This window comes from Lithobates pipiens, unplaced genomic scaffold, assembly GCF_037356315.1.
Source record: "Lithobates pipiens isolate NorthernLeopardFrog02 unplaced genomic scaffold, aLitPip1_a1.2 Scaffold_10, whole genome shotgun sequence".
In the NCBI taxonomy this organism is placed as follows: domain Eukaryota; kingdom Metazoa; phylum Chordata; class Amphibia; order Anura; family Ranidae; genus Lithobates; species Lithobates pipiens.
Genome location: NW_027507686.1, coordinates 170,062,290 through 170,077,507, shown reverse-complemented (window position 1 = coordinate 170,077,507; position 15,218 = coordinate 170,062,290). Strand labels below are relative to the sequence as shown.

The 15,218-nt window shown below is 43.2% G+C and overlaps 1 protein-coding gene across 2 annotated transcripts in view; it reads left to right on the top strand.

Moving 5' to 3' along the window:
• SLC25A22 (solute carrier family 25 member 22) overlaps positions 1-15,218 on the top strand; it is a 163,344-nt gene that overhangs the window by 79,048 nt on the left and 69,078 nt on the right. For both annotated transcript variants that reach the window (XM_077459810.1, XM_077459818.1), the window contains exons 4-5: positions 1,324-1,379; positions 12,204-12,294. In XM_077459810.1, coding sequence (XP_077315936.1) covers positions 1,324-1,379; positions 12,204-12,294 — 147 coding nt within the window. The remainder of the gene's footprint in view (positions 1-1,323; positions 1,380-12,203; positions 12,295-15,218) is intronic.

The following is a 15,218-nucleotide window of genomic DNA, read 5'->3' as shown; positions in this document are numbered from 1 at the left end:
GCCTTCCACAGTCCACACCCCTCCAGTCTGGCTGGGGAGAAGCTGTGAGGCATTTCCTGAATGGAGAGGAGCACAAGGTGAGAAGAACCCATAATGGGGAAGTGTCTGTGCTATGTGCTGGCAACATGGAATGGTAACTGTGCTTAGCAAGGCCAGAGGAGGACAATGCCTTCCTATAGCCATGATGGGACCGATGAGACACCGCTCAGTGTCTTCTAGTCACCAGATGGGATTCTCTGTACCCCCGACTGGGGGATGTCCACTTACCGCACTTCCCTGACAATTGGGGCTACAGGCTCCAGACTTTATGTCACATGGCTTTGCCCTCCCACATCAAAGTTGCACCCCCCAAAGCCCCCTGACCACCCCCTCTGCCCTGGATACTATGCCCGGCTGCTGAGCTCCTTTCCCATATACTGCTCCTCCTCCGCAGGGCTGAAATCACATTGCTTTACAACACAGACAGTCAACCATGATCTGCACAGGGCGTATCTGTCTACTGCTACTACACTTCTGTTCTGACCGAAGAATTTCACAGGCCAGAAGGGCAACATAAAAGTCAGAAACAGACCGAGAGACTGTGTGTAACGGAATGTGATTTCAGCCCTGCAGGGGAGGAGCAGTCTAGTGTGGGGGCGGGGGGGAGTTGTATACAGTGCTGGGATGGGAAAGGAGCTCTGCCAAGTGACCTGCCAGGGGTCCCTGTCCTCTGATTCTCCAGCGGTAATCCCTGTCCTCTGATGTAAAGAGGAACTTTGGGAACTCAAAACTCTTAAGCCACTTTGAGTATCTTGGCGTGCAGTGGATGTATCTGCACGCACGGTGGAAGTGGTGGGTGGTAATTGGGGGGGGGCAGGTCAACTTTTGCATCGGGGCCCACAAGCTCCAAGCTATGCCTCTGCCAATAAGTTTCTCACAGCCACATTTTATATTTCGACCTACTATGGAAATTTGATAATGATTAGTGTACATTATAGGTATGGGAACGTAAACTCCTGCAGCACTCCTACCAACCCATCATGGTACTATGCGTGCTTATTCTTCAGGGGATTACACAGAACTCAGATTAAATAAGGTACACCGAGTGAACGTTCTGATCTAAGAACAGTTGTTATTTATTTACTGGATAGAATTAGTAGATGGTTTCAATTGTTGCTGAAGTTGCTTTTTTAAACGAGAACACAGGACAGCAACCTATGTTGATAAAATGTTCTTGATCGAAATGGAGCATGTAGGAGTTCCCATTTACTTTTGCAGGTACCATGTATAAAATAACATGATTGAACAATGTTCAGATAATGACAATTGTTGGTTTATTTGCAGGTCAGACTGCCTTATTAAAACAATACGCTCAGAAGGATACTTTGGCATGTACAGAGGTAAGTAAACTTTCAGATGTATGTATTATTTATAACACATATAATAGAAATTCATTTACAAGAAAAAGTTTTTTTTTTTAAAAAAGGTTTGTGTCTGATGTATGAACACTAGCAGAAAACAAAATTATATTAAAAATGGGATTGTAACCTGCAGCTATCAGCAACATTCCATGTTTAATTTGCAGGACAAAACTTGATATGTTCCTCTAAAAAAATCTGTGCTGAGCAACCCTTCAAAAATTGAGACCATGGTGTTTCCACTTATTGTAAACGTACTTGCTTTCTGCATTGTAAAGGCATATCCGATAGATGTCTGCTCCTGACTAGAGGTTGGAGGACAGTTAACCTGTTACCTCTGGTACCCATGGTATCAATTTCATATTTCCAATAGGATTTTCAGTTTGGGTGGATATTACACAGATCCCTGGCTGTGTTGTCTGACAGGATACCTACTATTGTAAATGGCTCGTTGCAATATTTGGTGCTGATATATGGCAGACATCCTAACCTGCAAAAATTCATTTCAGTGAGGTGGTAAACTAATTTCAGGGAGGTGGCGCTTCGCGCCCGCAAATCACCTTTTTAATATTTTTCCACAGTGCTTCTGGGGAAGGGGGTGGGTGATATGTGGCAGTGGACGGTGTCAGTTTTTTATTTTTAATAATTTATTTTTTTACAATTTAATTTGTTTCTTAATTTGTTTTACACAATGCTTTTGAGGGGAGAGGGTTGGGACAGTGGACAGTGTTGGTAGGGCAGGGGAGAGTGGTGTCTGTAGTTTTTTACACTTAAATTTTTTAGAATTTTTTTAGAATTTTTTTAATATTTTTTGGGGAGGCTTTGGTGAGATGTCAGCATATACAATTGTTCATCTTTTTTACTTCAAAGCAGATCTGCTCTGAAATAAAGTAAGAAAACATAAATAAACAAACAGTGTGTGTGTGTGTATATATATATATATATATATATATATATATATATATATATATATATATTATATATATATACAGGGCTCAAAATTTCTGAGCTACTAGCCAGGCCTCAAGGGTTACTTGCCACCAGTGCCCCACTCAATCCCTACCCTGCCCAACCCTGCCCTGCCCCTAAACACACCCTCATAAGTTATCTCATGAAATTACACTTAAATGTTTTATGCAAATATAAGTTACAAAAATAAATATTAAAAACAACTTTATCAGTGCTACCTCACCTGTGCCCCTCAATGCAGCCTCACCTGTGCTCATCAATGCAGCCTCACCTGTGCCCACCTTTGCAGACACACTGTGCCCACTATTGCAGCCTCACTGTGCCCACCATTGCAGCCTCACCTTGCCCACCATTGCAGCCACACTGTGCCCGTTGCAGCCACACTTTGCCCGTTGCAGCCACACTGTGCCTGTTGCAGCATCACTGTGCCTATTGCAGCCTCACTGTGCCCATATCACCCTCACTGTGCCCATATCAGCCTCACTGTGCCCATATAAGCCTCACTGTGCCCATTGCAGTCTCACTGTGCCCATTGCAGCCTCACTGTGCCCATTGCAACCACACTGTTTCCATATCAGCCTCACTGTGCCCATTGCAGTCTCACTGTGCCCATTGCAGCCATACTGTGCCCATTGCAGTCTCACTGTGCCCATTGCAGTCTCACTGCGCCCATTGAAACCACATTGTGCCCATTGCAACCACACTGTGCCCATATCAGCCTCACTGTGCCCAATGCAGTCTCACTGTGCCCAATGCAGTCTCACTATGCCAATGCAGCCTCACTGTACCCATTGGGCAGAGCAATGCAAGGAAGAGGAGAGCCGTGGGATAGCACGCTTTTACCGGCGCTTACATTATAATTGTCTCCGCTCTGCCTCCTGACCCATGCATGTAATAGATAGAACGTATCCCAGCATTGGACCAGCGTTCTGTCTATCACAGGTGCAGGTCAGGAGGAGGCGAGGCTGTGTCAAGTAGAGCGGAGACAATTATAATGTAAGCGCCCGTAACAGCGTGCTATCCTGCAGCTCTCCTCTTCCTCCCCAGAGCGATCACTGGGAGAACGGCTCCCAATCAACTCTGCCAGTGGTGCTCTCCCCCCTCTCCCAGGCAGGCAGCCCAGCTTGCAAGCCCTCATTTTCCACTCGCAAAATGTGAGTATTTGAGTGGAAAAATTTGAGGGCTGTGTATATTTATTTTTTGTCCTATGCTGTAAGGAGGTGAAGAACGTTTGTTCTCTAGCATTTGAGAATTCTCCCATTAAAATCAATGCAATTTGGTCCACCACAAAATGGCCAACAGCCCTAATTACAAGGACAGATTGTTTAGTGTTGATGGGAATGCTAGGAGCAGAAGCTGTTTGCAAAGACGTCTGTGCCGCGGGGACAGAGTCGGTCTTCACAGCTGTTCCCCGCCGCACCGATCGTTCCCGCGAGCTCAGGAGGCGATTGTGGTTGTGCGGGAGGCACCGCAGAAATGCGGGAGACTTGAGATGTCTGATATGGCATGGATTGAAAGTCGCTTTGTTTGACTTGCATTTCATTGATTTGACCATTGTGATGCTGGATCAAATGACCAAGTTTTTTATAGCCATGAGTGCTAAGTAGGGTCGCCACCTCATCCCTTTAAAACCAAACACATATGAATTACTCTGGTTCTGTGACTGATTAAGGTGATAATTAAAGTCACTTGGTGCCTTATCTGAATTAAATTAGCCTCAGAACCTGTGTAATTCATATATGTTCGGTTTTAAAGGGATGAGGTGGCAACCTTAGTGCTAAGGCCCTGTACCCTACCTACATTGTCTCTAATCTGTACGCCATATGCAATCCAACTTGTGACCAATCTTGGCTTCATGATGTGTCTGAGTCACTTGAGCAGACCAATATCAGTGCCATAGACAAAAGAAGTACCAAACTAGCTGTGTGGAGATGTCAGTTGATCTTGACTCAGTAGGCTTTAGGAAGGATTTGGGCAGATATCAGTTTTACAAAAGTAAACTTCCTGTATATGAATGCTATAGAGACCAGGTTGCCAACCACAATAATACATACAATACAGCAGAAGTGGAGCAGCCAGAATCTGGATCAGCTGTGTGTGACAACCAATCAGCTTTTATCTTCAACTTGTTCAGTTTTGAAAATGGAAGATAGATGCTGATTGGTTGTCACAAACAGCTAATCCAGATTCTGGCTGATTCAGTTTTGAAAATTTCCTCTCAATGAGTTGAACCATTTGACTACTAGCCTATAATATGACTTCCATTACTAGGCAATTTTAAATTTGCAGCTCAACACTGTGACAAAATGGATTTCTTTTTTTTTTTTGAGACAGATAGAACTTTAGAAATTTTTTACTATATAAAGGAAAAAAGACCAACAATTTTGAAAAGAAAGTTTCCATTTCTGTTTTAAAACATATCAAATAAAATTACCAAGACAATACAAAAGTATAGTGGAAAGTAGTTACCCTAAGGTGATTAAAACATGGAGCTTAACCACTTCAGCCCCAGAAGTATTTACCCACTTCCGTCGTGCGATACGGCTCCCAAACAAAATGTATGTCCTTTTTTCCCACAGATAGACCTTTCTTTTGGTGGTATTTGATCACCTCTGCGTTTTAAATTTTTTGCGCTATGAACAAAAAAAATCGTAAATTTTGAAAAAAAAACTATTTTTTGTACTTTTTGCTATAATAAATATCCCCCAAAATATATAAAAAAACATTTTTTTTCCCTCAGTTTAGGCCGATACGTATTCTTCTACATATTTTTGGTAAAAAAAATCGCAATAAGCCTTTATTGATTGGTTTGCGTAAAAGTTATAGCGTCTACAAAATAGTCGATAGTTTTATGGCATTATTATTGATCATTTTTTTTTACTAGTAATGGCTGGCGATCAGCAATTTTTATCGCAACATTATGGTGGACACTTCGGACACTTTTGGCAAGATTTTGGGACCATTCACATTTATACAGCAATCAGTACGATTAAAAATACATTGATTACTGTGTAAATGTGACTGGCAGTGAATGGGGGTTAACCACTAGGTGGAGCTGTAGGGGTTAAGTGTGTCCTAGGGAGTGATTCTAACTGTGGGGGGGAGGGGCTGTGTGTGACACGTCACTGATCACCGCTCCCGATTACAGGGAGCGGTGATTAGTGACAGTGTCATTAGGCAGGATGGGGAGATGCTTGTTTACATTAGCATTTCCCTGTTCTTCCTCACCATGAGATGATTGCGGGTATGTCCACGGACATCGAGTTACGGAGCGACCAGCGGGCGCGAGCGCCCGCAAGCCGCCTCTTATAGGGCAACGTACAGGTACGTTAATCTGCCTGTCTGCGTGAGGCGGTCGGGAAGCAGCTAATAACTGTCCACTAGATACAGAATATCATTAATGTACATATAGTTCACACACAGAGGGAGGAGGAAGTGATGGGGTTAATACACAGGTCACATACAGTGGGAAGATAGAGATGAGGAGTTATTATGCAGGATAAGGGAGGTGAAGGAGTTAATATACAGATCACTTAGTAAGAGGCTGGAAATGAGATGAACAGGAGAGGGAGGGAGCAAAAGGGTTTATAAAACAATTCCACAATTAGTTCAAATTTCCTCACAATTTGTCTGCTGACCCCTTTATTTATTTATTTTTTCATTGACAAAATACTCACTTCCTCCTTTTTCTCTGGTATGACAGAAGGGAGCGGGCTAAGACAGTACACTTTTTACATTGGCCATCTCAGTGATCAGAAGGTACAGAGTCACTTAGATTGGCTCTGTATACTGTGCTGTGCCTGTGATCCGAGCTGCCCAGTGACAGCTCAAACCACAGCCATTATTGGGCACACTGGCCAGCTGAAGGTAAATAAACATTCACCACTTTGCAGTTTTAAACATATGCGATAAACAAGTGGTTATAATAAATGTTCAGATGTGGCACCTACTGCTTAGAAATAATAGGGGGGCAAAACTTTTAATAAACACATTTTTGAATGAAAGAAAGCTTCCAAAAAAAGACCAATGCAGTAGGTCCTAATGCCTGGTTCACCTATGCATTTTTTAGCGCGTTACACCACTCCTACAGCACTCCAAATATGCGGCTTGCGGGACTTTTTCGACCGTCCTGCAAGCGCACCACTCCAGTGTGAAAGCCCTCGGGGCTTTCACACTGGAGAGACAGCAGCGGCTGTTTCAGGGTGCTTTGCAGGCTCTATTTTTAGCGATATAGCGCCTGCAAAGCGCCCCAGTGTGAAAGGGGCCTAATAGTCTCCCTGCAAAAATCAAATATGTTTCTAAACGGTTGAACTACTGAGAGTATTAGACCTAAAAGCATAGGTTAGCATGGCAAAATGAATATTTACTGTGCCTCATTACAGCTTCTATCCCTTCTATGTTATGTTTGGTTCACATTTACCACTATCTGTGGAAAGTAGGGTTGCATCAATACCATTTGATATCAGCGAGTACCGAAACTTTCCGTCAAATACTCACCGACACAGAGTACCGATACTTTGCGAAGCAATTTGCATAAACACCCCAAAAATTGGCGCAAATCGCACGGTAAAGAATTGCATGCGATTTTAACACAAATGCTGTGCAAATCCTGTCTGAATTTCATGTGATTTCCTCCACTGCTCGTGTGTGTGTGTGTGTGTGTGTGTGTGTGTGTGTGTGTGTGTGTGTGTGTGTGTGTGTGTGTATAAAAAGGGAAAAGCGCCTTCTAGTGGGCAGTTTACATTTTTTTTAGAACTGACAGTACATACTGTATCTGGCCACATGCAAATATCTGCATATCAGGGCCGCTGAAGGTGCTCCCATTGTTGGAGGCGAAGTTTCGGGACCCCATGGGTAAAGGGAGGACAGGATGTCGACTTTGAGGTAGACCGCCTCTACATCTCATCCAGCCCTGTAAGTACCTCCAGCAGCCGTGATTTGCTATCATTGGTGGACCGCGACACCTATGTAGATTAATTTGCATGTGGCCAGATACGTACTGTGAGTTCTAACTTTTTTTTTAAACTGCCCACTAGATGGCGTTTTTCCCTTTCTATAACACACACAGGGGAGGTGGGGGAAATTGCATTCAATTTGGACAGGAATCGCACAAGCATTTCTGTTCAAATCGCATGAGATTTTTTGCAGTGCAATTTTCGCCCATTCATTTTGTATTGGCACAAATCGCACCGCACACCAGTGTATATCCGTTTCGGTATTGGGGGCATTTGCATGAGTATCGATACTTGCGCAAATGCTTGGTAACTGTATCAATATTGGTATCAGTGGATCACTAGTGGAAGGCATAAACGATGGCAGGTCGTGATCAAATATTTGTATCTTGGGAACACAGATCTAATGCACAGATCCCATACACACAATCTGAAAATCGGTTGAAAAATACCGCTTTCGATGCGATCGTATGATAGTCGGATCATTAGTACAGAGCCGATCACGACAGTTTATCCGATATTTTCCGATTGGACAAACACCAAATTTTTCTTCATATGATAGCAGTATATAATAGCTGTACGATTTTCAATCAGTACAGTTGTCGTCTGAAAATACAATAGAAATACACTACAACACGTGACGATTTTTTCTTCTGTCGTACGACAATTTTCGTAACTTTAGTAACCTCTCCATTTTGGATATGCGACTAGCATGCAAAATAAAACGGACGATCTGTCGATCTTTACGAGCAATAACTATCACTCTTCTTTTTACTTATCTGAAAGAAGGTGAGGTCAGAGTTATGGTGTACTCTGTGAGGTTAAAAAATGACGCATGTGAATGCCCCAATGCTTTGTATTATTTAAAATAAACTAGATACTTTGTTTGCAGCCCTGAAATGGGCAATGCTTTTTATGTATGATTTATGGGTAGTTTTAATTTATCCCAATTCCCTTTTTACATTTTTTTGTTTGCTATATTTGCATTTGTACGTTTTTGTATACACCCTTTTTTTGTGCTGACATAATGTGGTTGGCATTTGCCTAAAGTTTACATTTTTTTTAAACACAGCTTGAATAATTACTTGGAATAGTCTGGCGCCAGTTTCCAATTGTAGAAGAGTTATTATTCAGTTACAGCGGTTATTGTTTCGTTATAACAGCACAGCATTAGAAATTATAAAGTGGACATTTTAGTTGATATGGTAAATACCTTTTGAGCTTTCCAAGTACCAAAACTAGATGGATCACTTTTAAAGGTATCTGTGCGCAGAAAGAAAATACATCTGGTTAGTCTCTATGGCCCAGACAGGCCTGACTGTGTCAAGGATAATGCTGACTCCTCCATGTCAACAGTGGCATATGTAGGCTTACTCTGGCACCAGGTATAAGGCTTGCCCTGTCTTTGTAATTGTCCGCCACAGAGAGAGCTCAAACTTCCAGGTTCTTTCCTTTAGGTAGGCCATTCTAGTAGTTGCTGACACAGAAAACAGATGAGAAGAAGTAGTATCAAATTGTACGGCAGAGTTTTAGTCAGGGACCAGTGTAGGGTAGGGTTGCCACCTGTCTGGGATTCACCCGGACAGTCCAGGTTTTGAATCCTGTGTCTGGGTTTCAGGTGGACTGAAACCCAAACACATTATTCAAACCAGGCTGTTGCTGCCCAAGTAACCAAGATAGTCACACACAAACCTGTTGCCATCAAGGAGCTGCGCGTGGCTGTCTAGGGGCAGGTTCGACATCGGGGGGGGGGGGGGAGGGAGATTATGTCAGCAAGAGCAATTTGGCCACACCCACTGTTCAATGCGGCACGCTATGCGCACTGCATTACTACTTTCCTTGGAGCACCCAAAGATGTCCCAGGCCCCTAAAGTGTCAGGTTTGACTTGAAGAAAAGATGACAACCCTAGTGTAGGGTGGCATCTTATCTTATTCATGGACCAGAAAAAAGGCCAGGGCAGGTGGCAAATAAGGATATTCAAGGAATACAGAAGATAAAACCAGAATGAGAATTAGAATCTTCAGAAAGATCACCATAATTTACAGAAAGTGTCAGAATTCTTTGCAGAAGCACGTTGACAGTACACCAAATAGCTTTTTAGGCTCAAGCATGAGCTCTTCAAAGCTGCTCTGACTCAACTACAAGACCATAAACGTTATCTCCAGCGACATATAGGGCTTATAAGACCTCGTGTTGCATTTATCCCTTGGATCGATTCAGACAGTTTAACTCAATGAATACACTCACAAGTTGAGGAAGTCAGACAAGGAAAGCCTTTTGAATGTTCCATTTAATGGGGGATAATCGTAAGTAGAAAAACATTAATGTTGTTAGCCACATGGAAAGATGCATACACGATGGCAGGCAACTGTAGAGAGAATACAGAGAGGGGGGGGGGGGGAGGAGTATACACAAGTACGATGAGAGAAAGAGCTAGACAACAGGAAACAGCTTAAAAACACAGAAAAAAAATCACATTGTGTAACACAGGGGTAGGCAACCCCCCTGGCACTGTTGCCACACGTGGCACGCAAAGCCTCTTTTCCCTCCCCATCAGCAGAGCAGCGCAGGGAAGTGTCAATAAGACACTAATGCATTCTAATCTCAGAATTCCCCACACCGCACCTGCACTGAGGGGGAGGCACTGTGCCCCCCAACATTGTAAAAGATGGGAAACATTGTTTGGTTCTCTAACTTTTCTGTAGCTGCGATTGTCAGCTTTTGTGATGGGGAACAGATTGGGTGCAGTTCTGCTGGGGGGGGGGGGGGGCAACCCCTGTTCCCAGGAAGAGAAGGAGGACTGTTTTGGCCACTGCTAAAGCCAATCACAGTCCACCCTCTGGAGGTAGATGACTCGCTTGGTTGTCACTACCATCTCAGTAAGAAGGGATTTCACTGTGTGGTAGCAATTTGGCTGCTATGCTATATACATAGCCCCACTACCTACTTTGTGCTTCCAATAAGCACCCATTTCCGTCGTAATGATATAATGCTTTCAGGTTACCTTCCAACACATTCATCCCAATGAACAGACTCAACCATCCTTCTATGTTCTCAGTTCCATCGTCAGCCAGCCCCCCTAGAGAGCCCTTGACCAAGCTTTTTATTTACTTTTCCCACTGGAAGCCACGCCCTGGAGGGTTTGCCTCCAACAGCTGAACACCTCCCACAAAGGATGTGACCTCACAGCAGTAACAGGATGTTAATGCCCATATAAGGACAATACAATACAATACCATACAATACAATGAACGATGATTATAATTCCGTTGATAGAAATCCTTAATATATACATTGTTCCAGAGAACAATGTATACTTGGATAATTCTTCATCTCTTGTGAATGGAAAGCTATCTACAGATGTGCACCGCCTATCTCCATGTGCTGATCAGACACAGCAGAGACGATGCGCACACATCCGCACACAACCAATGCCCGCAGTGCAAGCATATGTCCCCAGACGATCGTCTGTACAATGTACAGGGGCCCTTTTGCTGGTGGACATACCCCCACTCCGCAAACACCTTTCTTTCCAACCCCAAGATATTATCCACTACCTAATGGATCTCAACCAGCGTCAGTCTGCCCCAGTCAGCTCTAAAAGAGCGGGCTGGGGGAGAATGAACACAGGAGGACTCTTATGACAATATATATAATAAATACATCTAAAATTTCCACAACTGTAATTGAGAAAACCACAATCAGGTGACAGTTTGTGGAATTACTGTTGAGCTTCTGGGAACTTTGCTCAAATTATTCCCAAACCTTTGCGTCACTTACTACTGAACCCCTGAACTATGTGTCCCTTTAAGCCACAGCCAGTATTTAGCGCAATGAAAATCACACCCAACCACTTTTTCTCGGCTGCGGGGGGTCCAACTTATGATCCTGCTCACAGGCCCACTGCTTTCAGAAAATGCCCCTGACTTGAGCTCATCATTGCACATCATTGCACACAGAGGAGCTTACAGCTGTGGAGCAGATGAGCAGGAGGGTATAGCGATGGGGAAAATGAGCAGGAGGGGTTTAGAGGTGCAGCAGAAGAGCAGGAGGGTACAGCAGATGTCCAGGGAGGTACACTGGTGAAAGAGCTGAGAAGGGGGTTCAGCAGTGGGACAGAAGAGCAAGGGGGGTTCAGTATTGGGCCAGATAAGCAGGGGGGTTCAGTGTTGGGGCAGAAAAGCAGGGGGTGGGGCAGATGAGCAGGGGTTTACAGTGGTAAAGGTGAGACAGGTGTACAGGAGGTACCTTGGTGGGGCAGATGAGCAGTTGGGTTCAGTGTTAGGACACATGAGAAGGTGATTTAGTAGTGAGACAGAAGAGCATGGGGATACAGAGGTGGTGGTGTCACCACACTCATCACACCCTCCTCTCCAAGTGCCCTTCCTTCTGCTGCCTGGGCCCCCCTGGTCCATCCTTTTCCCCCACAGCACTTCTTGCTTCCCCTCCTCTACCTCCCCTCCCGCCGGCTGCTGTGGGCCACAGGAGATCGATGTCAGGACGGAGAGTGGGGTGAGGCCAGCAAGTATATTGTATGTCATCGGCTTCACCTTTTTCTGACTGAACACTTTAAGGTACACTGCCATCTCATTGAAAATTAAAGTGCTGCATCACCAAAGCACTCCTTGAGGCACGGTAAAGGGTGCCAGTTGGATAGGTTCTTTTAATTTCCATTTGACACACCAGGGAGTGGGAGAAAACCTCCCCAGCCAGAGTACAGACAGCAATAGAAATCTGACAGAAGTACTCACCCTTGACAGTTTGGAGGTAGTTAAAACATCTCACTTGTATGTATTTATTCTGATGTTGTTCTTGAACATTTTGCTGTAGTGTTGCAATATTTGCAGCTTCTCCAAGTTTAGAATTCTTCGTTTCTCTCTGCAGGTGCTGCTGTGAATTTAACCCTTGTTACCCCAGAGAAGGCAATCAAATTAGCAGCAAATGACTTCTTTAGACAAGCACTATCCAAAGATGGGTGAGTAAAGCTTGAGATTATAATAATTATATGCAGTTGTGCTCATAAGTTTACATACCCTGGCAGAATTTATGATTTCTTGGCCATTTTTCAGAGAATATGAATAACACAAACACTTTTCTTTCGCTCATGGTAAACTGTGTTTACTCTTTTTAAATCATAATCACAAAATAAACTACTAATCAAAAGTTTACATACCCCAGTTCTTAATACCGTGTATTGCCCCCTTTAACATCAATGATAGTCTGAAGTCTTTTGTGGAATTTGTTGATGAGTCTCTTTATCTTCTCAAATGGTAAAGCTGCCCATTCCTCTTGGCAAAAAGATCCTGAAAATTCTTGGGCTGTCTTGCATGAACTGCATGTTTGAGATCTCCCCAGAGTGGCTCAAAGATTTTGAAGTCAGGTGACTGAGATGGCCACTCCAGAACCTTCACTTTATTCTGCTGTAGCCAATGACAGGTTGGCTTGGCCTTATGTTTTGGATCATTGTCATGTTGGAATATCCAAGTACGTCCCACCCGCAGCTTCCTGGCTGATGGATGCAAATGTTTCTCCGGCATTTTTTGATAATATACTGCATTCATCTTGCCATACATTTTTACCAAATTTCCTGTGCCTTTGTAGCTCAAACATCCCCAAAACATCAGTGATCCACCTCTGTGTTTTACAGTAGGAATGGTGTACCTTTCATCATAGGCCTTGTTGACTCCTCTCCAAAAGTAGTGTTTATGGTTGTGGCCAAAAATCTAGATTTTGGTCTCATCACTCCAAATTACTTTGTGCCAGAAGGTTTGAGGCTTGTCTCTGAATGAATGAGAGACTGGTATAGCGCTAACTAAATCGCCTCAGGGCGCTTTCTTGCCACCAGAATCCATCTGCGGCTTTGCGTGGTCCTTTACCCCGTAAGGTCCTGACACACTTACAGACACATACATCATTAACATACACACATATTAAGGCCAATTTTTTTTTTTTTAGACAAGGTCTAATTAACCTACCAGCATGTCTTTGGAGTGTGGGAGGAAACCCGAGTACCCAGAGGAAACCCAGGCAGACACAGGGAGAACATGCAGACTCCATGCAGATAGTGTCATGGTTGGGATTTGAACCAGCGACCCTATTGCTGCTAGGGGAAAGTACTAACCACTACACCACTGTGCTGTTTGACGTATTGTAAGCAGGATACTTTGTGGCATTGCGTAGTAATGGCTTTCTTCTGCCGACGCGATATTGTGTATCTTGAAACAGCCACACCACATGTTTTCAGAGAGACCTATATTTCATCTAAAGTTATTTGTGGGTTTTTCTTTGCATCTCGACCAATTTTCCTGGCAGTAGTGGCTGAAATTTTAGTTGGTCTACCTGGTTTGGTTTCAACAGAACACCTCATTTTCCACTTCTTAATTAGCGTTTGAACAGTGCTGATTGGCATTCTCAATTCCTTGGATATCTTTTTATATCCCTGTCCTGTTTTATACAGTTCAACTACCTTTTCCCGCAGATCCTATGACAATTCTTTTGCTTTCCCCATGACTCAGAATATGGAAACGTCAGTACAGCATTTGATGAAAGATGAAAAGGTCTGTCAGGAGTCCAGACACCCATTGACCTTTTACACACACTAATTACAAGCAAACAGATCACAGGTGAGGATTTAGATATAAGCGTGAGGGACTACACTTTGGGGGTTATTTACGAAAGGCAAATCCACTTTGCACTGCAAGTGCATTTGGAATTGCAGTCGCTTTAAATCTAAGGGGTAGATCTGAAATGGATGGAAGCTCTGCTGATTTTATCATCCAATCATGTGCAAGCTAAAATGCTGTTTTTTATGTTCCTTGCATGTCCCCCTCGGATCTACTGCGACTTTACTTTCAAGTGCACTTGCAGTGTGAAGTGGATTTTCCTTTAGTAAATAACCCCCAGTATATATTTTTTCACAGGTGAGGATGGTTACCTTTAATAGCCATTCAAACCCCCTTTGTGTCAACTTGTGTGCATGTTATGAGGCCAAAATCACCAGGGGGTGTAAACTTTTGATCAGGGTCATTTGGGTAGTTTCTGTTGCCATTTTGATTTAAAACGAGTAAACACAATTGATTGATAATAAATGGCTTCAGCCAAACACTAACCATGAGTGAAATAAATGGTTTTGTGTTATTCGTATTCTCTGAAAAATGGCCAAGAAATCATGAATTCTGCCCATCCAGGGTATGTAAACTTATGAGCACAACTGTATACATGTTTGTGTATTTAGCTAGATAAAGACTGAATGTAACAAATATAAATGAAAAACAATGTAAAAATGAACTATAATGAAAAAAGATCCCTGGGATGATGTGGAAATAGGGAATAGGAGACAGATGGAGAAGAGGTGGAAGCACAGACTCATGGGGGGAGGTTGTTCACACAGAGAGGACGCTCCGCATAACATGCAGAGAGGAGAGAGAAGGGGGAAGGGTGGAGTAGGGAAGAGGACATTTAATTAATGGAGGACACTGGATGTATGATGAGTGGAATGTGCATAAAGAGATTTGAATATTCATGTGAGATGGGATAATTGTGTTTGAGAGGGGAATTGCCTGAATTGCCCATAGCAAGAGGTTCAAGTTCATGTTTCAACTAATAGTAAAGAATAATAGTAGGACAATAAAGAATGGGTTATGATTGGTAGTTTTGAATATATCACAAGCAGCTGTTTAAGCATTCTTATACTGTGGCTTAACATTTTTTTTTATTAAAATAGCCATCTTAAGTGAAATGGTAAACAGCATAGCTCCCTACTGTCCCTCATTTGGAGACCAAATCCCTCTGCCGCTTGTGCACTCAGTTGTCCCTATGTTGGTCTGATGAGGACATCGCTATACAAAATGTACTATTTTTCTACCAAAAGTGCTGCACTAAACTTTTTATAAAGCTGTT